The sequence below is a fragment of the Oryzias latipes genome, chromosome 2, assembly GCF_053564925.1.
Source record: "Oryzias latipes strain Hd-rR chromosome 2, Olatipes_Hd-rR_3.1".
Classification (NCBI taxonomy): Eukaryota; Metazoa; Chordata; class Actinopteri; order Beloniformes; family Adrianichthyidae; genus Oryzias; species Oryzias latipes.
The window spans coordinates 2,208,945-2,232,430 of NC_136238.1; the positions used below are offsets into that span (position 1 = coordinate 2,208,945).

Genomic DNA, 23,486 nt, shown 5'->3' on the forward strand with positions numbered 1-23,486 from the left:
TTGTGAAACAAATGCTTGAGCCTGTAAAATGGTCTGTTCTGTCTTTTCAATGTATAATAGAATTTTTAATTGTATGATACTTGTTAAAAAATAGAGGTTTCTACTTCACGGATTTTGCCTATCACGGGTTCTTTTTGGAACGCAACCCCCGCGAAAAACAAGGGTTTACTGTAGTTTCTTTCAGACCAGCTGTAAAGGCAAACTGTTAGAAACACATAAAATGCATTTTTCTCACTCTCCAGTTGCTTGCAGCCTTATGTGTACTCAAACAATTGGAATAAGTGCAAAAACAAACTTTAATAAAACTTTTTTTTAATGGGCCCAGATTAAGAAGTGCATTAAAACAAGTTGTAAAATTGACCCGTTTAGTGACAAAACTCCATCTATATAAAATGGACTTATTACAAAGGAAAAACAGAATTCAGAAATGTGTAAATCTTCAGTAACAATTTAACTAAACATTGTCAGTCTAAGATAAACAGCAATACCAAATGTTGCAAAACCTCAACAACATTAAACAGCTTTTGAAATTTGAAGCTTTTTTTCTAAAATAAAAATAAGATTTGTCTGAAAGTATATTTTTTTCAAATGAGGATCAAAACCTGTTCAGTTAAATGCTAAAGAAATATAACAAAATCCCAGCAAGTTGGAATAAAAAACTTGAAACTAAACAATATTATGAGCTGCCACTTCCTGTGTAAAAACTGAATAAAAAAAATGCTGAGAAAGTTTTGAGATGCTGGCATAAAAAGCAGAAGTAGCTGGGAAAAAAACTAAAATTTTACCTTTTTTTCTTTCAGGAAATCTTTCATCATTAATTTACCTACATTTTCTTTTCACTGAAGTAATCCGATTTTTTACATAATATTTTACTGCTTTCCAGTCTCTGTTTTTCAGAGATTCCGGTTCTGCAGAAATGCAGAGTTCACAGTCTAGCTTTCCTGGAACCTGGTTTAGGACTATGTACTTCTTCAGGTGCTTTTCCACAGCAGCACACTCCTCTGTTGTCCAAGGTCTTTTCACTGTTGTTTGTCTTTCTATTTCAAAATGACAGGAAACACAAAGAAAATAGTTGTAAATCATTTTCCTTAAACTTCCTTTAGTTAAATAGCAGCTAAAGAAAGTAAATAGTTTTAAAGAGGAAATCATAAATATTACTTATACTTAAAAACTTCAATGAAATGATCATAACTACGCTAATGGTTCAATGTATTTAAAATTACCTTTTTTTCCAAATGGCCTTGCCTGGTTGGTGTGGTTGCTCCCTTCTTTTGTGGAAGTACATTCTGGTATATTCACATCTTCAGGCACCTGAATTTCCATAGGATCAATTTCTTGATCTGTGTAGAAATAAACCTTTAAGCCGATTGAACACAAAATCCATCTATGATAGCAGAAATTGTTTGCTATGTGCAATTTCTGCCCTCCAATTATACTTATCTTTTTTAAGTTGCACATTGCTAAAAGCATTTTTTTACAAAAAGATGGAAAGCTTAATTTTCTTTTTTTTACAGCTTGGTTTAATACTGAGCCTTATATTCAATTCTCACAAACGCCAAATAGGCATAGATACTATAATATATTATCATGTTAATTTCCCAGTATAACTAAAAATGTTCATAAACAAGAAGAGGTAAGTATGAATAATGAATGCATTAACATAATACTAATAATGTAACGTTGAGGGGAACCAAGCTAGGGTCTCATTGTGCCCGTCTCAAACCCAGTAAAATACAGATGGTTGTGTCAGGAAGGGCATCCGATGTAAAATCTTTCCCTGGCCAAACAAGACCATGTGGAAAGTTTAGCAGGAGTCGCGGTGTATTGGTTAACCACACAAACCACCCCCCCCTTTTTTTTTCTGTAGACAGCTAGTTTAAAAGATGTCAAGGCATTTGATCCGTAGTCATAATGACCAAACTGATGTGATTAAAGTCACAAACTTTCCAAAAAACTCAAAAGAAAGACGTATACAGCTAGATTATTTTAGGTATAAAGAAAACTTTTAACATAACAAAGAGTTTATAGAAATAAGTCAAGGCAAACTCTTTCCCTGGAAATAACTGAAAAATAAAGCTAAGGAGAAGAATTTGCTCATTGTGTCTCCTGCTATGGGCTTTTTACAAAACGTGTGATGTGGCGTCATTTTCAAGTCTGCAACTTTAAGCCTAAGGAAAACTCTTCAAAACCAGGTAAAACAAGAGTCCAAGCTTTGTGTGCATTTACAGAGCCTGCTCCACCTGGTTTCACTGATTTCACAGATCTGAACACAAAATCCCCCGGCGGCCGGGTCACAATTAATAATAATACAATAATAATTACAACTCAGTATTCTTCATTAACAAATAACAGTAACAACTAACTACTACCTATCTAATGAACTATCAACTAACTATATAGGTGTTGTAGAATTACTATGTGTATGTTTGTCAGCGTACTGCGTGTGTAGCAGGAAGGAGCGCGCACAAGTGTGTTGGGGGTGCGCATTCATGTTTGGTGTTACGGAATGAAGGAGAACAGTAACAAAAGATTTCCCCGAGAAGAACGGTGATTGATTCTTTATTAAACCGCTCTGGAGCGGTTTAATAAATAGAAGGGGTGAGAGCCGTGGTGCAGGGAGTGAAGGAGAGCAGTAATAAAAGGTTTCCCCCAGAAGCCCTTGAAGTATGAATACAGGACTAGCTGAAAAAGTAAATTATCAGCAAAGATGAATGTGTTTAATGTGTTTAGTATAGTTCCAATCACGCACCATATGCATAACTTTAAAAAAAAACATGCAGTGATGAGTCATCACTGCAGTGATGCGGTTATCGTCACACCACTAGTATTTAGCGAATCAAATAAATCCATTTTTGCATTTGACCAGTCGGATGAACCCCTTTATATAATTGACCAGTCGGATGGACCCCTTTTATATTAGATGCTCGCCTCCCATGTAGACTAGTTTCATTTAAAGTGTAATTTAAGGTATGTTGACTCTTATTTAAATTAAACTGCAGTAAAATGGAAATGATGCTTTTGTTTTTTTTGCTATTTATTCATACATTGCAAGTTAAATCGTTGTAGCAATATTGATCACTAATATCGCATATCGCTAGTTTTCCTTATTTTGTTCAGCCCTAGTTAGGAGTATCAACATACCTTCCATTTCCTGTTGTGGTGTTCCATCCAATTCAATTATTTCTAAAAATTGTGAGAGAAAAAGTTTCATGTAAGAAGATATATACAGTATACATAAGTTATCATGCTGAATTTCAATGGAACAAAGTCAAAAGAGGGGAGGTGAGAGTCTTAAAATGAAAAAATCTATGAACAAAAATTTTTTAATCTCTTAATTAAATACCGTTCACATCAAGATGAATTTCATCCAAACTCTTCCCTTTATATTCTCCAAGGCGTCCCTGCTCCAGCGCCAAAAGAACCTTGCTTATTTTTGCCAGTTGAAGGGTGCCCTCTGGAAGACGGTAGTGCTTTCGGTGGACTTCGATGTTATGACCGAGGAAGTCTGCCAGCTGGTCTAGTTCTGTGGTCTTAAGATTTAAAACTGTGGACATCGTAGCAATGTGTTTCCGGAGCTTTGTTGAGGTAAGTGCTGTGGGATTTTTTAGCCCACTGCATTCATTCACGAACTGTCGTATGCAATCTGACCCTCTGAGGTAATGAAAAGAATGCGGCAAAGCAAACAAATACCCATTTTCACTCAGCACACCGCAATCTTCTCTCTTCTTGGTTAGCACATCAAGGGACTCTCTCATAAGTGGTGTCAAAAGAACAGCAACTTTCCTTCCCCTCTTTCCTGCAATTGTGATTCTCACAAAATGTTTGCAAAGTTTTTGCTCAAGTGTGGTAAGAGCCAAATTGGTATCTTTGCAGTTGTCTGACAAGTCCTTTGATAAGTATGCTGACAAAGGCATCCTGGATACCTCTCCTGATCTCCGGCGATTGAAGAGAATAATTTGTGCTAGTGTCACTTTTGCCAGGTCTTTCCAGTTTATAGGAGAAGACTCTTGATTCAGGGCACTCAACTGGTGTTGCTGTTTTTCTGATAAATAGCAGTGAAGTTGCTGAACATCCTCTGTGAATGGTAAGAGTTGAGGAGAATTCCATTTAGCCTGATCAAGTTGGGTTAGTGCCTGACTTGCGATATCAAACCGCCAACTTTCTTGGTACAGCTGTGCAAATTGCTCAGCATCCTGTACAGCTTGTTTGTCCCGAGATTTTAGTCCTTCAGACTTTACAAACATAGCAAAAGAATGTAAGCTGTGTCCGACTTTTCGTGCAAGTGACGGGTGATGATATTGGCCTGTTTCTTCATTAAATCCTGCCAGGGATCTGGCAGCAGTCACAACTTGACTGTATTTCTCTGGTTTGATGAGGTCCTTGATGGTCTTGACAGGTGAAACTTTATTTGATTCCAGTAGAAATCTTCCAAGCTCTCTGAGCTTTTGTCTTATGTACTGATGTTGAGAAATTACTTTCTTGTTCTTATGAAACAATCTGTTACCATACAATAGGAGGTAGTGATCTTTCTTTACTGCAACAGCTACACTGTCCTGATTCATTTCACTTAGGAATTTCCAATAAGCATCAGGGAAACCAGGTGGAGCAGGCTCTGCAAATGCACACAAAGCTTGGACTCTTGTTTTACCTGGTTTTGAAGAGTTTTCCTTTGGCTTAAAGTTGCAGACCTGAAAATGACGCCACATCACACGTTTTGTAAAAAGCCCATAGCAGTAGACACAATGAGCAAATTCTTCTCCTTTAGCTTTATTTTTTGGTTGTTTCCAGGGAATGAGTTTGCCTTGACTTATTTCCATAACCTCTTTGTTATGTTGAAAGTTACCTTTATTCCTAATATAATCTAGCTGTATACGTCTTTCTTTTGAGTTTTTTGGAAAGCTTGTGGCTTTTATCACATCAATTTTGTCATTATGCCTACGGATCAAATGCCTTGACATCTTTTGAACTAGCTGTCCACAGTAAAAGCAGTAATGTTTCTTGTTGTAACTTCTTGAGCCATCCTGCTTTTTTAAAACCGGATTAACAAAGATTGATGGCTGTTCTTCAAGAGTTGACGTTACATGTTCACTTGCATTCTGTCTGTCAGATGTTGGTTTTTGTGTACCTTCAAGATTAGCTTCAACGTTTGTCCTCTTGCTATACGTTCGTTTAATTGCTTTCTTTTTTCTATTACTTTTGTTTTCCATTCTAGCATCACTGTCTGTGCTTTGCTCCCTGGGACTCGTAAATTCTTTGTCACTATCTGTACTTGCATCCTGTCTGCCATCTGTGGGCTTTTGTGTACTTTCCAGATTACCTTTGAGGCATTTTCTCTTTCTACCCTTTTGCTGGGTCTTCTTGAAAGGCCTCTTGCTATGCGTTTGTCTGATTTCCTTCTTTCTTTTACTTTCAGATTCCATGCTAGCATCACTGTCTGTGCTTTCCTCCCTTGGATTTGGAATATATTCTTGGTCACTAGCTCCACTTGATTCATCTGATGATAAATCAATTGCTCTGGTCTTAAAAAGAAAAAAAAGGCAAATGAAAATTAATCTTCAAATTTCTTTTTCCATTAATGTGAAAGCTTGATCAAAAAAGAACTGTCAAATGAGTGTTTAGATAATTAGTTAAATAGTTTTTTTCACAAATACATCAATATACTTTACAAGAACAGAGTTACTTTTATAGACAGATTTTTACAGTGGTGGACAAAATTGTTGGGACCCCTCAGTTAAAGAAAGAAAGTCCACAATGTTCACTGAAATGACTTGAAACATTCAAAAGTAACAATAAATTAAAATGTATTGAAAATTAAATAATTAAAATCAGCCATTACTTTTGAGTTGTTGATTAACAGAATTATTTAAAAAAAACTACTGAAATAGGGCTGGACAAAAATTATGGTACCTCCATAAAAGACTGAGAACTAATTGTCCAGGGGGTCATGATGAACTCAGGTATGTCCTTTAACTGACATCACAACTGTTTTCAAACCCATAATCAGTCAGTCTGCCTATTTAAAGGGAGACAAATAGTCACGTTGCTGTTTGGTGAAAAGATGTGAACCAAACTGAACATGGACAACAGAAAGCCAAGGAGAGAACTGACCCAGGACATTAGAAAAACAATTATAGACAAACATGGTAAAGGTAAAGGCTATAAAACCATCTCTAAGCAGCTTGAAGTTCCTGTGACCACAGTGGCACATATTATTCTGAAGTTTAAGACCCACGGGACAGTAGCCAACCTCCCTGGACGGAAGAGGAAAATTGATGATAAATGGAGGAGACGGCTAGTTGGAACTGTATCCAAAGAGCCCAGAACAACCTCCAAAGACATTAAAGGTAAACACCCAGATCAAGATACATCAGTGTCAGATCGCACTATTCGTCGTTGTTTGAGCCAGAGTGGACCTCATGGGAGACGACCAAGGAGGACACCACTGTTGAAAGTAAATGCTAAAAAAGCCAGACTGGAATTTGCAAAAATGCATTTGTATACAAGCCACAAAGCTTCTGGGAAAATGTCCTTTGGACAGATGAGACAAAACTGGAGCTTTTTGGTAAGGCACATCAGCTCTATGTTGGTAGACTCAAAATCAAGCATTCAACGAAAAGAACACTATCCCTACTGTGAAACATGGAGGAGGCTCAGTTCTGTTTTTGGGCTGCTTTGCTGCATCTGGCACAGGGTGTCCTGAAGTTGTGAAGGTCAAATGTAATCTCCAGATTATCAAGGCATTCTGGATAGAAATGTGCTGCTTAGTGTCAGAGAGTTTGGTCTCAGTCGCAGGTCATGGGTCTTCCAACAGGACAACGATCCAAAACACACAGCCAAAACCCCCAAGAATGGCTGAGAGAAAAGCGATGGACTATTCTGAAGTGGCCTTCTATGAGCCCAGATCTGAATCCCATTGAACATCTGTGGAAGCAGCTAAAACATGCCATTTAGAAAAGACACCCGTCAAACCTGAGACAACTGGAGCAGTTTGCTCATGAGGTGTGGGCCAAAATACCTGTGGACAGGTGCAGAAGGCTCATTGGCAAATACAGAAACCATTTCATTGCAGTGATTGCCTCAAAAGGTTGTGCAAAAAAATATGAAGTTATGGGTACCATGATTTTTTTCCAGCCCTATTTCATTAGTTTTTTTTTTTTAAATAATTCTGTTAATCAACGACACAAAAGTAATGGCTGATTTCGATAATTTAATTTTCAATAAATCTTAATTTATTGTTACTTTTGAATGATTCAAGTCATTTCAGTGAGCATTGTGGACTTTCTTTCTTTAACCGAGGGGTACCAACTATTTTGTCCAACACTGTATATCATTATTTGCAGTATCTCATACAAGATCAATAACTCTAAAAAACATAATAATAATGTTCTGAACATTAAAAAATAACCAAGCAGATGCATCTAAGGACAGGTTGTTGGATCATTTAGGCCTTTGTCATTAAAGGGCCTATATCATGCTGTTTAGAATCCTTTCTGAGTAAACTATCCATATACATGATAAAATGTTCATTTTGGCACACTAAAGAACATTTTTTTTATGAAATACGAGTCATTTTTGCAAGCTTCTTTTTCTACTAGGAAATTATATGCCTCAATCTATGAGGCTCCGCCTTTTATGATGTCAACCTAGAGCCAGCCTTGGCAGTGAGCTATTGTTCTCTCTGCAGATTAGGTGCATGAAGAACCACTTCTCAGAGTCGATGCTAAAATGAAAGCCGACCCTGCTCGCTCAGTGGAGAAAGCAGGCGTGTCTTAGCCTGGGGGCTGTGCTGGCAGTGCAAACTCTTCGCTGTTCTTTCATGTTTATACGTATCATTGTGAGGACCTGCTCATTTTCGTGGATTGGGAGGGACTGGTACTCAGACAGCAGGGTTTTAAAGGAATGTTTAGAGATGCATGAACGGATACCACTTTGCAGTGGTTTTTGTAAAAAGTGGATTTTGCATGATATAGGCCCTCTAAAATATATTAAAAGTTGGTGTCAGCATGTTTAGAAGAAAGAACAAGTTCAATTTTGAAACCAAAAGCTCTAAAATAATTATTTATTACAAGCAAATTCCTCAGAGAAGTAGTTAAAAAGAAAATTCATGCTCACATGTTTGTAAGGTTTTCTCCTTGGTCTGTAAGAAAGGGAGGTTGATGGACCTGGGATTGCTGATGCGCTGTCTTCACTCGAATCAAAGAGGGCTTTTGTGAAATCTGGTATTACATCCATCTGTGAAATAAGTTTAGAATGTGATTATTCTTCTGGCAAGTAAAAAAGATAAACAAAAAAACTACAAATGGTCATGACTTACAATAATGCTTTTTGTCCTTTTCAGTTTTGGGATGTTGTCAATTTCAGAGTCCGCATGGGAATCTATGTCAGTGACAACAGTATCTGAATCTCCCAGAGGATAAACATGAGGATTTTTATGCTTTGAAAAAAAAAATGAACAGAAAAATAGTTAGCATCAATTCTGATCTTGAAAAATAAATACAGTTGTTGACATAGGTCAAAAACGATTTCAATGAACATAAAATGTGGTCAATCAAATGACAAACATTAAACTTGTTTAATAACTGCTCACTTTAAAAATAAGACTACACAAAGCAGGAATGTAAAAAAAAAAGAGCTTGAAAAACTAAAGCTATATAAAATACATACAAATGTTGACTATTGTAAATATGTACATAATTAACATTAGGGGTGTTAGAAAAAATTTATTCGGCAATATATCGCGATAGTTCATTTGGCGAATACTTGAATCGATTCAAGTTTCTGCCAGGGCAATATTTATTTAGTTATTTCTTTGCATCCTTCTTTTTTTCCACTTCACCCTCCAAAGCTAGTTGGCAGCAGAGAACACAGAGCCTCTTTGAGCAGCTCTACACACACAAAACAAGAGTAAGATCTCAGCTAGAGACAGCTTTTTTTGCTGTTGAGACATGAACTACTTAGTTTTTACTTAGGATGGGTACAAACTGAAACTCTGAGCCATGTTGCTGCCGGTAACATATAAAGATATGGATTGCTGTGCTTTTTAGCAGAATCAGATAAGAACGAGTGTAGCACTGCAGCTGCACAGCGGCTAATGCACTTAGCATCGGCTAAAATGCTATTGGCAAAGTGGGACAAAGTCCTGCAGAACCTCACAGCAATAGATTCTAGTTCGTGACCTGGTCGATCAGAGTGATGTGTACAACCACTACAAAAAAGGCAACATCGTGGCGTTGACGTTTACTGTTTTACTTCTGTGTGTGTGAGAAAGCGTAGCTGCAGCAGGGCAGTGCATACTGTACTCTTCTTCCACTTTCGGCTTCTCCCATCAGGGGTCGCCACAGCGAACGAGTCGCATGGTAAAATTGGCAATGTTTTACGCCGGATGCCCTTCCTGACGCAACCTTCTCAAACCGGGCTTGGAATTGGCAGAGGTAGCGAAGGGAACAGGGAGCAGCCCGGAGTCGAACCCGGGTTTCACGGACGGAAGGCGCCGCAAACCAGCACGAGCTAAACTGGCTCCACAGTGCATACTGTACTAATATACTTAAAAAAAGGTACCTTTGCCACATTAGCGCATCTTCTTAATCCTTTGATGGTGCTACTTCATCACCACACTTTATTTTTCTGGAAAGAATTTTTCTTCCCCCCCCCCCCTTTATGTTTGAAGTACAGTTCAGGCTCCTGTGTTACGCTACGTTTAAAAGTACTGGAGAAGCTACAGTTAGCAATATTGAAAATAAACAGCACTTTACCTTCTCTATTATACTTTAGAACCTTATTGGTTAAGGCAAATTCATTCTGGGTTTTTTTTTCTTATACTGAAATATATTTTGTTTTGGGTTAGGGTTACTTGTTTTGGAAATCAGACAATGTAGACTCTTACCTTTCTGTATTTTAAGTTACCAAAATAAAAGCACTATGAATTTGCCAGGGTAAAAGCAAAAATCTCTAGAATGCAAAATTTTCAAGACTGAAATTAAAATGACTAACAGAAAATGCATGCAATGACTGGCATATAGAAAACCTCTACCAAAGTCTACTACACAACCTTTACTAAATGTTACTAAAGTACAGTATTAATACACTAAATTAAAATCAGTCATTTCTAACAACTTCCTCAGTTTTTTTTGAAAACATGGCCAAGTTGAAGTATAACTACTAACACAAATGACTACAACAGTATTGTCCACCTTACCTCTGTTATCTCTTGAAGGGCAGAGACGTGACTTTCTGTCTGATCATGTAAAAGTTTCTGTGCCTCAGGTTTGCTGTCTCCAGCTTTGAGTGCTACCACCTACAAAAAAATGAATTAAAAACACAGAGAATAAGCACTTTATAGTTGCTTGACTTTACCTTAATAGACAAGTTTTTGTAAATTCTTTATAATTACGGCTAGATAAGAAGTCCAAGTACGTTTAATATGACAATATAGCATTTTTTAAAGGAATTGCATGCATTTGAAAAAAAGCGTTTTTGTGAAGATACTCTGGAAAAAAGCTAAGAAAAATCTGTAAAACTAAACAGACGATGAAAAGAAAGTTTGAAGAGGAGAATCCATGAAGTACTAAGAAAGACATGTTAACTTTAGAGATAACACCAAGAAAAAAGATCATTAGCATGCGGGAGGGCCCCATAAAGAGCAGTTAGAAACTAGTGTGTGTAAAAGTCAAGCCTTTGCGGAAAAAGTTGGGGGGTTCCACAAAAGGACCCCGCAAAGTTCAAGTTTGTCATTTGTGTGTATGGTATCAAGTGCAAAAAAAAGGAATTTTAAATAAAAATACATGCAATGACTGCAAAATACACAACCTCTACTAAATGTTACTAAAGTACAGTATTAATACACTAAATTAAAATCAGTCATTGCTAACAACTTCCTCAGTTTTTTTTGAAAACATGGCCAACTTGCAGTATAACTACTAACACAAATGACTACAACAGTATTGTCCACCTTACCTCTGTTGTTATCTCTTGAGGGGCAGAGACGTGACTTTCTGTCTGATCAGGTAAAAGTTTCTGTGCCTCAGGTTTGCTGTCTCCAGCTTTGAGTGCTACCACCTACAAAAAAATGAATTAAAAACACAGAGAATAAGCACTTTATAGTTGCTTGACTTTACCTTAATAGACAAGTTTTTGTAAGTACTTTTTAATTGAGGCTAGATAAGAAGTCCAAGTACGTTTAATATGACAATATAGCATTTTTTAAAGAAACTGCATGCATTTGAAAAAGCGTTTTTGTGAAGAAACTCTGGAAAAAAGCTAAGAAAAATCTGTAAATCTAAGCAGACGATGAAAAGAAAGTTTGAAGAAGAGAATCCATGAAGTTCTAAGAAAGACATGTTAACTTTAGAGATAACACCAAGAAAAAAGATCATTAGCATGCGGGAGGGCCCCATCAAGAGCAGTTAGAAACTAGTGTGTGTAGAAGTCTGGCCTTTCCGGAAAAAGTTGGGGGGGGTTCACAAAAGGACCCCGCAAGGTTCAAGTTTGTTATTTGTGTGTATGGCATCCATCTTACCTCTGTTGTTATCTCTTGAGGGGCAGAGACGTGACTTTCTGTCTGATCATGTAAAAGTTTCTGTGCCTCAGGTTTGCTGTCTCCAGCTTTGAGTGCTACCACCTACAAAAAAATGAAATAAAAACACAGAGATTAAGCACTTTATAGTTGCTTGGCTTTACCTTAATAGACAAGTTTTTGTAAGTACTTTATAATTAAGGCTAGATAAGAAGTCCAAGTACGTTTAATATGACAATACAGTAAACCCTTGTTTTTCGCGGGGGTTACATTCCAAGAAGAACCCGTGATAGGCAAAATCCGTGAAGTAGAAACCTCTATTTTTTTTTACAATTATTATACAATTAAGTACTCTGTTATTCATTGAAAAGAAAGAACAAACCATTTTACAGGCTTAAGCGTTTGTTTCACAAATAAAAGTACTTTAGAAACGTTTTTTTCAAAAAATAACTTCTGTACTGTGCTGTCAAATAATAATTTTAATCATAAATGTGGACAGAAGGCTTCAAATCGCGGAGATTAGCCCCGCCCACCGCGACCCGAGTAATTGGATTAAACGGGAGAAAATTAAAAATGATTATGAAAAAAAATACAAAGTACAGTGGGACAAATAGTGACTCAGGTGTATTTCACTGCTCCTCTTTTTGGCCAATCAGAATGCAGAACACAATGCAAATCCGTGAAGTAGCAAAACCGGCATTCATGTGAAAAAGCGTTTTTGTGAAGAAACTCTTGGAAAAAGCTAAGAAAAATCTGTAAATCTAAGCAGACGATGAAAAGAAAGTTTGAAGAAGAGAATCCATGAAGTTCTAAGAAAGACATGTTAACTTTAGAGATAACACCAAGAAAAAAGATCATTAGCATGCGGGAGGGCCCCATCAAGAGCAGTTAGAAACTAGTGAGTGTAGAAGTCTGGCCTTTCCGGAAAAAGTTGGGGGGGGTTCACAAAAGGACCCCGCAAGGTTCAAGTTTGTTATTTGTGTGTATGGCATCCATCTTACCTCTGTTGTTATCTCTTGAGGGGCAGAGACGTGACTTTCTGTCTGATCATGTAAAAGTTTCTGTGCCTCAGGTTTGCTGTCTCCAGCTTTGAGTGCTACCACCTACAAAAAAATGAAATAAAAACACAGAGATTAAGCACTTTATAGTTGCTTGGCTTTACCTTAATAGACAAGTTTTTGTAAGTACTTTATAATTAAGGCTAGATAAGAAGTCCAAGTACGTTTAATATGACAATACAGTAAACCCTTGTTTTTCGCGGGGGTTACATTCCAAGAAGAACCCGTGATAGGCAAAATCCGTGAAGTAGAAACCTCTATTTTTTTTTACAATTATTATACAATTAAGTACTCTGTTATTCATTGAAAAGAAAGAACAAACCATTTTACAGGCTTAAGCGTTTGTTTCACAAATAAAAGTACTTTAGAAACGTTTTTTTCAAAAAATAACTTCTGTACTGTGCTGTCAAATAATAATTTTAATCATAAATGTGGACAGAAGGCTTCAAATCGCGGAGATTAGCCCCGCCCACCGCGACCCGAGTAATTGGATTAAACGGGAGAAAATTAAAAATGATTATGAAAAAAAATACAAAGTACAGTGGGACAAATAGTGACTCAGGTGTATTTCACTGCTCCTCTTTTTGGCCAATCAGAATGCAGAACACAATGCAAATCCGTGAAGTAGCAAAACCGGCATTCATGTGAAAAAGCGTTTTTGTGAAGAAACTCTTGGAAAAAGCTAAGAAAAATCTGTAAATCTAAGCAGACGATGAAAAGAAAGTTTGAAGAAGAGAATCCATGAAGTTCTAAGAAAGACATGTTAACTTTAGAGATAACACCAAGAAAAAAGATCATTAGCATGCGGGAGGGCCCCATCAAGAGCAGTTAGAAACTAGTGTGTGTAAAAGTCTGGCTTTTCCGGAAAAAGTTGCGGGGAGGGGGGGGGGGGGGGGGGGGGGGGGGATGTTCACAAAAGGACCCCGCAAAGTTCAAGTTTGTTATTTGTGTGTATGGCATCCATCTTACCTCTGTTGTTATCTCTTGAGGCACAGAGACGAGACTTTCTGTCTGATCAGATGCAGGTTGAATCCTTCTTTTTTTCTTTTTCATCCTTTGGTTTTTTTTCCCCATATCGGCTCTATCAAAACAAAGGTGAAATCATAAGTTTCAGCTGATCACACTTATGCCTAGTAAATTGATTTATTTAACTTTCTTTGACTAAAATCAATTTTATAATAGTGCAATGCTTAAAATTGGGTAATGTTCAGGATGAGACTGTAAGAAAAAACACAAAATATGTTAAAAAAATAAAATAAAATAGCCCAAATGTGTATAGAAAAAATAGGGATGCATTAAAAAAATAAGAAGACCGGTTATACTTTTTATAATATTAAGGCTTAATTTCTTTTATACATGCTGGACTATGGGCATGGAAATAAACAGTCAGTTCCATTAAGTACAAATTTAACACCTGTCCCATTGCTACCACAGGAAAATCCCTCATGAACATTTAATCCTCTGCTGCAGAGCCAAATATAACGCCATCAGCCGACATGCAGTAAAGCTAAAAAGAAGCTTCAGTTTTCATGGATTCTCTTATTAAAACTTTCAGGTCTCAGTGATGATGCACTGCCATTTTAGCATTAATGCTAGCATTAGCGCTAGCATTAGCACCATGTGCTCATGTTGTAATGTTGTAACTACTGTATTTTCTTGATGTTTTATTTCTTGCATTTGATTCTGAGTGCATGTAGTTGTCATTACAAAAAAAAAAAAAAACAAGAGACAGAATTAAAAAATATTAACACCCCACCAAAAAAAAAAAAAAAGAAGAAAAAAAAACCTACCTGCTGCTTGGCTTGCTACCACAGCCTTTTCTCCAAGCACGAGGCTTATAAGGGATCCAAGAAGTGGGCGTGGTGTACATGTGATGACCTTATCATGTAAATGACTTCTCATTGGGTAGAATATACACACTTTCAGCATTTAGTTCTTGAGAGGCCCACCTGGCTCCATACACAAATATTGAAAGATCCACTCAAATGAAATTTTTTTTTTTTTTTTAACATTTTCTTATGGCAATGTTTTTCACAATAAAGGACACATTTAAAAGACTTCATTATTAAAAATAAGTTTGTAGTTTTTCCTATTTAGAATTGTGTTGGATCAGGAGCAGATCTAAACCAGATGCTTGAAAACGTTCAGACTCGTGACACAGCTACTGAAATGACTGTGCAAAAGTTTCCCATATCCTCTTCCACTGCCCCTGCCCTCTCTGAACCGCTCAGTATTAGATGTGCGAGAAAGCATTGACGTTGAACATTTGTGTTGTGGCAAATTGCAATTCTGGCTCATCCTGCGGCTCCGGAGCCATAGGTTGTTATTTCATCTCTGTGCTGCAGCTCTCTGTAGTTTTTATAAAATAACTATTATATTTTAAGATTTTTGTAGTGCCTTTATCACTGTTGGTATGTGCGAGCGGGCAGGAGGAGGAGAGCAGCGTGAATGCACGTAGCGGGACCAGAGACTGTTATGGGATGGAAAGTTCTTTTAAAAAGACAGTGGCAATCTCGTAGGGGACACACCAGCGCCCAAAAAAAAAAAAGGTTTCTAGCCTAAACTAGATTAAAACCACCCATTTCCACGTAAAATTAATTCAATTTGCACTATTTGCACACAGGCACATAGGGCTCCAGGAACTGGATGGGTGGGTCATGCTGGCGTGGCTCACTGGGGGTGTTTCTTTCTGGGGTTGCGTCGGCGCCGCCCTCCATCCCACGGATGGGGGGGTGGGGGGCAACCCGAAGATTGTGAGTGTGTGTGCGAGAGTGCATGGGTGGGACGGACCTGGGGGCTGGCTCGCCGGGATCCTCTGGGGCTCTCCCTCCCCATCACAGAGTGGGGAGGGCATTAGAGGGGGTATGAGACAAGGGTTTCGGATAATTTGGCGGGTTAGAAGGGTTGAAAAGGGTAAGGTTAGATGACAGAACCCATTAAGCGTCTCTACCTGGTGCGTTCACGGAGCTTCAGAACATAAGACTTCAATAGCCAGCCAGCCTAACGTAGTCCGCTATTATATATTCATGAGGGGGAAAAACCCGCCGAACAGACCCTAAAACCGCCCAAATTATGCATACCCGCCCAAAGCCATTTTTATCCGCAAATTTAGAACCAAAACCGCCCAATCTGCTAACACTGGTTGCAAGTTGAGGGAAACAACTCGCAGCTGCAGAGGATGTGAACAGGTAGAGAGGCGGAGGAGGGGCTGAGACTCATTGCTTATGATTCCAGACCCTGCAGCTACTGCTACTTCCTAATAAAAAATAGTTGTCATCCATAACGTTAATATTCTACATTGGGTTTACTGGATTTTATGAAAAGAGAGAGAACAACAAAAGGAGTCTCCTTCAAAGTGAATTTGTTTCAATCATCTCACTCATCTTAAGTTTGGATGTTTGACAGATTTAAAAGGCCATTTAAGGTTGCGGAAATGGACATAAGATCAAAAGATCAGCGTCCAGTTTAGACAGAAGGAAAACACTCCAAGGATAAAAGAATGCAGGTGGGTTCCAAAATTAAAACTTGCTAGGTGCCAAATGATGGCGCCGATGCAGCAGCATGGCAGCTAGTCAGCTACTGTTTGGAATGGATGTAATGAATGGAAGTACGTAAAAAGGACATTTACCCCCAGAGACTTGTTTATTCAAGAACTGAACTTTTGGCTCTAAGGAAGACCGGTACTGGAGTAAAACATAACTTTCCTCCTGAAGTAAAAAAGCGATACAGGGGCACCCGTGCTGGAGCAAAGCTAAAGGCGATAGCTAAAGCCAAACGGGAACATCGGCAGAAACACAAGCCACCTATTCCATCTGTGATCATGGGGAACGTTAATGCACTGTCCAACAAGTCCGATGAAGTCTTGATGAGGAGCCAAAAAAATCTACCGGGAGAGCTGCCTAATCATGCTAACGGAGACTTGGCTAACAGCTGACATACCGAATTGCATTGTGGATTTACCCATCTTATCCACAGTGCATGTGGCCAGCATGTGGCAAGAGCAAAGGTGGTGGCCTCATATTGTACATAAACAATAGGTGGTGCAATCCCAGACACTTCACAGTAAAGACAAGAATCTGCTCTAAAGACTGTGAGCTGCTAGCCGTTAGCATCCAGCCTTACTACCTACCTCAGGAGTTTACGCAGGTTCTGGCCCTCTGTGTTTACAACCCACCAGGAGCGCACATGGAAAAAGCTCTGGAGACTGTGTTCACTTCAGTAACAGACCTTCAAACCCAACATCCTCAGGCAGATGTGGTGATATCAGGGAACTTTAATCATATCACTCTGGACTCATCACTGCCATCCATGTGTCAATACGTGGATTGTACTACACGCCGAAACAAGACAATTAGCTTTTGTATTTTATTAAGGTCCAAAAACATTTTTTTTTGTTTCTTAATTAGATTTATTGTTCCTTTCAGACCAGCTGTAAAGGCAAACTGTCAAAACACATAGCATACATTTTCCTTACTTTCCACTTGCTTGCAGCCTTATGTGTACTTCTAAACAAACTTTAACCAAACTTTTTTAACACATTTACATTTATAGCCAGATTTTTACATCATTATTTACAGTAACTCATACAAGATCAGTAATTCTTAAAGAAAATAATAAGTATAAAAAATATACAAAAAAATAGTAAGAATAATATAAAAACCCAAGTATAATAATATTGTTTCTGTGCCTCAGGTCTGGTGTCTCCAGCTTTGAGTGCCACCACCTATAGGAAAGAAAAAGAAAATGGAAACAGAAATTAAGCACCTTATAGTGACTATAGTGACTAACTATAGTGACTGACTATAGTGACCTGACTTTACCTTAATACAAAGGTTTTGGAAAAACTTTATAATTAAGTCTGGATATGAAGTCCAAGGATGTATAATGTGACAATATAGCATTTTATAACGAATTGTGTGCATTGAAAAGCATTTTTGTGAAAATACTTTTTTTGAGAAAATACTCTGAAAAATGTTTTCTTTGAAAACATTGCCAAGTTGCAGTATAACTACGAACACAAATGACTACAAGAATTTTCCACCTTACCTCTGTTGTCATTGTTTGACGGGCCAAGACGTGACTTGATGTTTGATCAGGTGAAGGTTTCTTTGTCTCAGGTCTGGTGTCTCCAGGTTTGAGTGCCGCCACCACCTATGTAAAAAAAAAAAAAAAAAAAAAATTAAAACAGAGATTAAGCACTTTATAGTTGCCTGACTTTACCTTAATAGACAAGTTTTTGTAAACACTTTATAATTAAGGCTAGATATGTAGTCCAGGAACATTAAATAGGACAATATAGCAATTTTTAAAAGGAATTGCGTGCATTGAAAAAGCGTTTTTATGAAAATACTCAGAAAAAGATTTACGAAAAGTCTGTGAAACTAAACAGATGATGAAGAGACAGTTTTAAGAAGAGAATCTATGAAGTTCTAAGAAAGACATTTTAACTTTAAAAAATTACACCAAGACAAAAGATAATTAGCAGACGGGAGGGCCCCATAAAGAGCAGATAGAAACTTGTGTGTAAGTCAAGCCAGTCAGGAAAAAGTTGGGGGAAGGTTTGCACAAAAGGACCCCACAAAGCTCGGGTTTGTAATTTGTGTGTAAGGCATCAAGTGCAAAAATAAAGGAATTTAAATAAAAATACATGCAGTAACTGCAAAATACAAAACCTCTACTAAAGGTTACTTAAGTACAGTATTACTACACTAAATGAATGTCAGTCATTGCTAACTATGTCAACTCTTTTCTGTGAAAACATTGCCAAGTTGCAGTATAATTACTAGCACAAATGACTACAACAAGTATTGTCCACCTTACCTCTGTAGTCATTTTTTGACGGGCCAAGACATGACTTGATGTATGATCAGGTGAAAGTTTCTTTGCCCCAGTTCTGGTGTCTCCACGTTTGAGTGCCACCACCTACAGAACAAAAATGAAAACAGAGATAAAGCACTTTATAGTTGCTTGACTTTACCTTAATAGACAAGTTTTTGTAAACACTTTATAATTAAGGCTAGATAAATAGTCTAAGAATGTTTAATATGACAATATAGCATTTTTTAAAGGAATAGTGTGCATTTAAAAAGCGTTTCCATGAAAATACACTGAAAAAGAGTTAAGAAAAGTCTGTGAAACCAAACAGATGATGAAGACACAGTTTTAAGAAAAGAATCTATGAAGTTCTAAGAAGACATGTTAACTTTAGAGATAACACCAAGAAAAAAGGTAATTAGCAGACGGGAGGGCCCCATCAAGAACAGCTAGAAACTTGTGTGTGTAAAAGTCAAGCCAGTCAGAAAAAAGTTGGGGGAAGGTTTGTACAAAAAGACCCCACAAAGTTCAACTTTGTAATTTGTGTGTAAGGCATCAAGTGCACAAATAAAGGAATTTAAATAAAAATACATGCAGTAACTGCAAAATACAAAACCTCTACTAAAGGTTACTTAAGTACAGTATTATTACACTAAATTAATGTCAGTCATTGCTTACTATATCAACTCTTTTCTTTGAAAACATTGCTAAGTTGCAGCTACTAACACATACTGTCCATCTTACCTCTGTTGTCAACTCTTCAGGGGCCGAGACGTGACTTAATGTTTGATCAGGTTTTGTTTGAATCCTTGGTTTTTTCTTTCTCATCCTTTGTTTTTTTCTTTCCATTTTGGCTCTATCACAACAAATGTAAAGTCATAAGATTTAGTTGATAACACTTATGTATTAGCAAATTTATGTATTTAAATATCTTTAAATAAAATCAATATTATAATAGTGCATGCATAAAATTTGGTAATGTTCTGAACTATGCGCATGGAAATAAAGTCAGTTCCTTCAAGTACAAATTTAACACCTGTCCCATAGCTACCACAGGAAAATCCCTCATGAACATTTAATCCTTTGCTGCAGAGCTGAATATGACACTATCAGCCAATATGCAGTTAGGCTAGAAAGAGCAGTGAGGGCTTCAGGCTTCATGGATTCTCTTTTTAAAACTTTCAGGTCTCAGTCATGATGTACTGCTATTTTAGCATTAGCGCTAGCATTAGCGCTAGTATTAGCAACATGTGCTCAATGTTGACTACTGTATTTCCTTTATGTGAACGTTCTTCCATTTGATTCTGAGTGCATGTAGTTTTCATTGCAAAAAAGGCAGAGACAGACTTAAGAAACATCAACACCCCACCAAAAAAAGAAAAAACCTACCTGTTACTTTGCTTGCTACCAAGGCCTTTTCTCCAAGCTTAGGCAATCATGCCTGTAAGAGGTCCAAGAAGTGGGTGTGGTGTACATGTGATGACTTAATCATGTAAATGAGTTCTTATTGGGTAGAATATACACACTTTCAGCATTTAGCTCTTGAGAGGTCCACCTGGCTCCCTATACAAATATTAAAAGATCCACGCAAATGAAAATCTTGTTTTTGTGTTTTTTAACATGTTCTTGTAGAAATGTTTTTCATAATAAAGGACACATAAAATAATACATGAATAAAGATAAGTTTGTACGTTTTTCCTAATTAAAATTGCATTGGATCAGGAGCAGATCTAAACCAGATGCTTTAAAATGCTCTGACTCGTGACATAGCTACTGAAATGACTGTGCCAAAGTCTCCCATATCCTCTTCTGCTGCCCTTGCCCTCCCTGATCCGGTTAGGGTTAGATGTGCGAGAAAGGATGGCCGTTGAACATTTGTGTTGTGGCAAATTGCAATTCTTGCTCAACCTGTGGCTCCGGAGCCACAGGTTGCTATTTCATCTCTGTGCTGCAGCTCTCTGTGGTTTTATAAAATAACTATTATGTTTTAAAATTGTTGTGGTGCCTTTATCACTGTTGGTATGTGTGAGTGGGCAGGAGGAGGAGAGCAGCGTGAATGCGCGGAGGGGGTGTGTCTTCGGTTGTGGACAAGAGACTGTAATGGGATGGAAAGTTCTTCCAAAAAGACAGTCAGTGGTAATCTTGTTGTGGGAACACGGGCACCCAAAAAAAAAAAAAAAAATTGACAGTCCCCAACCCCTTAGGTTTTCTACACTAAAACCACCCATTTCCACGTAAAATTAACTTCATTTGTGCTAGGGCACCCCTACTATCCTGTCACCTTTCTGCTACGACAACTGTGTTTAGCCCTCTCTGTGTAGAGTACACTGGAGGAGCGCATGGGGGGTTACAAGTGGGAAAACGACTCGCAGCTGCAGAGGACATGAACAAGTAGAGAGGCGGGGGAGGGGCTGAGACTCACTGCTTATGATTCAAGAACCTGCAACAAACCAACAGCTGGTTCCTAATAAAAAATAGTTGTCATCCATAAAATGTATATTCTATATTGGCTTTACTGGATTTTATGAAAAGAGAAAGAGCAAAAAGAAGTCTGCATTCAAAGGGAATTTGTTTCCATCACCTCACTCATCTTAAGTCTGGATGTTTGAGAGATTTAAAAGTCTATTTTAGGTTTTTGGAAAATGGACAAAAGATCAAAAGTTGAGCGTCCAGTTTAGAAAGAAGAAAAACACTCCAAGGGTAAAGGAATGTGTGCCGGGTCCAAAGTTAAAACTTGCTAGGCACCAAATACGTCCAAATTTACTGATGGAGGAGTAAAATTTGGAGCAACATTTGGCTAATGAAGGTTTACACTTAATTAGACCAGTCTTGTTAATTATTTTATTGATGTATTTCATCTAAGCTTCTCTGCCATTATCATATACAGTCAATGCTTCACATGCAATGAACACAATCATTTGTTTCTTTTTAAGTAAGTTTTATGCGACACTTAAGCACAAAAAACAGAAGAATATGTCCTCTAGTTTCCATTGTTCATTCATGAAGCAAACGGAAATTACTTGAATTTATTAATTCATAATTGGTTTCAAGGTTGTATTCAGCTCAAGAAAAAAAAAACCGAGAAATTTGTCAGTTTTTACCAAAAAACACCCAGCCTTCAGAAAGAAAACACAGACAGATACGTGTTAAATGTAACTACACACTATATGTTGATTGTGAATTCAACTATACAAGCATTTTTTTCTTATGTTTAATAATACAGTACAAAATATATATTTTTTGTTTTGCCCAAGGTGTCAAACTAGCCAGGACTGCCTCTGAAGACAATAAATTTTTAATGAAATTGAATGAGAAGTGAATAGCGATTGAAATGTTTCAAAACCAGTTAAATTTGGGTGTCTTGAAAAGCGCAGATAAATCCAATCCATTATTATTATTATTATTAAATTATGCCGTTAACTGGAAACACTAGGTTTTCCAAAGTCTGTTGTGGCTCCCTGTGTTTTAATATATGTGGAAACTGATCCAAATGGCTCTTTGAGTAGTTAAGGTTGCAGACTCCTGCCTTAGACCCTCCTTCTCTTTAAGGAAACCTCCTGAAAAAAAAAAAACGATTCCAGGAAAAAAAGAAGAAACCTCAGGGGTGTCCACATAAAGGAGGGATCCTCCCCAGGATGGTCAGACACCAGATGTCTTAGAGAAGAGAAGAATTAGCTTATCTAACATTACAACTACATGTCTAAATAGTCCAGCAGATGGGGTTCATCCAGATGGAGTTGGGGGATGGCTAGGGGCGTGGGACGAGCCAGAGGCGAGGTACATGTTGAAATCAGGAGCACAACTGGAATCTGGAATCACTTGGAGAGTGGGAAAAAGGGGACAATGCATGAATCACACTGCACCAAACAGAGCTATGGAGAACTGAATGATAAATAAATGATCGAGAATAGAGGACAGAACCCCAGTGCACCATAGCACTAAATTCTAGCAGCCTATTAACAACTCTTACTGTTAATAAGTTTAATTCAAACATGTTCATAGTAACTTAAGCATTCTCGGATTACTAGCTAGTCTGCCAATAAGACTGTCAAAAAAGGAATTTTCTGAGCCTATCTTTGAATGTAGAAACTGTTTCGGCCTCTCTTCCATAAGATGGTAGTTTATCCCATAAGACAGGGGCTTGGTGGCTAAAGGCTTTGCCTCCAACTATGCTTAAACAAGTACTAGGACCCACAAGCAGTCCTGCGATGCTACTACTCAAGTAATTCCACCCAGAGGGGTTACATTCTCTGCATGTAACCCCTCAGAGAATGCAGAGAATGTGGAATGAATGGATGCTTTGAAACCCACAATCAAGGATAACTGCCAACAACTGGTAGCCCAATGCTCTAACATCTACAATCGGCAACTCCTATCACAATTTGAGATTGAAGCCACAATATAATACCACGGGAGAGCCAGAACAACAGGTCAGACAGGAGGCTATACCACACTCCCACCCTGAGCTTGGGTACACAGCTCCAACAACTACAGATATGCTGAGCGAGGCAGCAACTGGCCTGAAAGACAAGATCATGTCTAGAATGAACACTAGGCAACCCTGATACCAGCTACAACAGTTAAGTTATGTACCACCTGAAAGTCTCCTGGAAACTGTGAATGAAGCATTGAGGGCAATTCCTACCACAACCATCACAGAAAACAATGAACTGGTTTACACTTCAGCAGCAGTGATCCTTGAGATGCTTGGCTATAAGAGCAACCATGGGAGAAAACAACAATACCTACCATGGAAGCAACGGTTAGAGGCCAAAATCAAGGCAACTCAGAAGGATGTGAGTAAGCTGACAGAGGCTCAAAGAAGTACAATAAGAAAGCAAGTACCTAAGAGATACAGCCAGATGCCCATACCTGAAGCACTGGAAACTGCCAAACCAAGGCTCCTAGCCTTGAGCAGCCGCCTAAAGAGGTACACAAGAGACAATGAAGCCAGATGAATAAACAGGCTGTTCGCAACTCAGCGAAAGTGTATGCTCAGTGGCAGGGTCAAAACAGCCGAGCAGACCCACCAAGGCTGGAAACTGAACAGTACTGGAAAAGCATATGGGAGAAAGAGGCAGCACATAATAGCAATGCCCAAT

At 38.0% G+C, this 23,486-nt stretch overlaps 2 protein-coding genes and 1 long non-coding RNA gene across 4 annotated transcripts in view; 1 reads left to right on the top strand and 2 right to left on the bottom strand.

The window, feature by feature from the left end:
• The window catches only part of LOC101162654 (potassium voltage-gated channel, subfamily H (eag-related), member 3), a 63,195-nt gene that overhangs the window by 18,190 nt on the left and 21,519 nt on the right, over positions 1 to 23,486 (top strand). The gene's annotated exons all lie outside the window — the stretch shown is intronic.
• On the bottom strand, positions 687 to 14,581 carry LOC105357411 (uncharacterized). Of its 2 annotated transcripts, XM_078930345.1 has the most exons (12): positions 14,361 to 14,581; positions 13,540 to 13,651; positions 12,514 to 12,615; positions 11,516 to 11,617; positions 10,954 to 11,055; positions 10,196 to 10,294; positions 8,315 to 8,434; positions 8,113 to 8,232; positions 5,318 to 5,519; positions 3,142 to 3,183; positions 1,224 to 1,340; positions 687 to 1,037 (listed from the first exon to the last, which is right to left on the bottom strand). In XM_078930345.1, exons 1-12 carry the CDS (start codon positions 14,438 to 14,440, stop codon positions 820 to 822), a joined length of 1,416 nt encoding a protein of 471 aa, XP_078786471.1. In that variant the 5' UTR covers positions 14,441 to 14,581; the 3' UTR covers positions 687 to 819. The 2 variants fall into 2 exon arrangements, with proteins under 2 accessions (XP_078786471.1, XP_078786482.1); XM_078930356.1 differs by lacking the exon at positions 3,142 to 3,183.
• On the bottom strand, positions 17,199 to 19,909 carry LOC144983584 (uncharacterized). The gene is made up of 5 exons (XR_013647318.1): positions 19,774 to 19,909; positions 19,129 to 19,240; positions 18,391 to 18,492; positions 17,617 to 17,721; positions 17,199 to 17,293 (listed from the first exon to the last, which is right to left on the bottom strand). It is a non-coding gene; the product is annotated as an uncharacterized LOC144983584 (long non-coding RNA).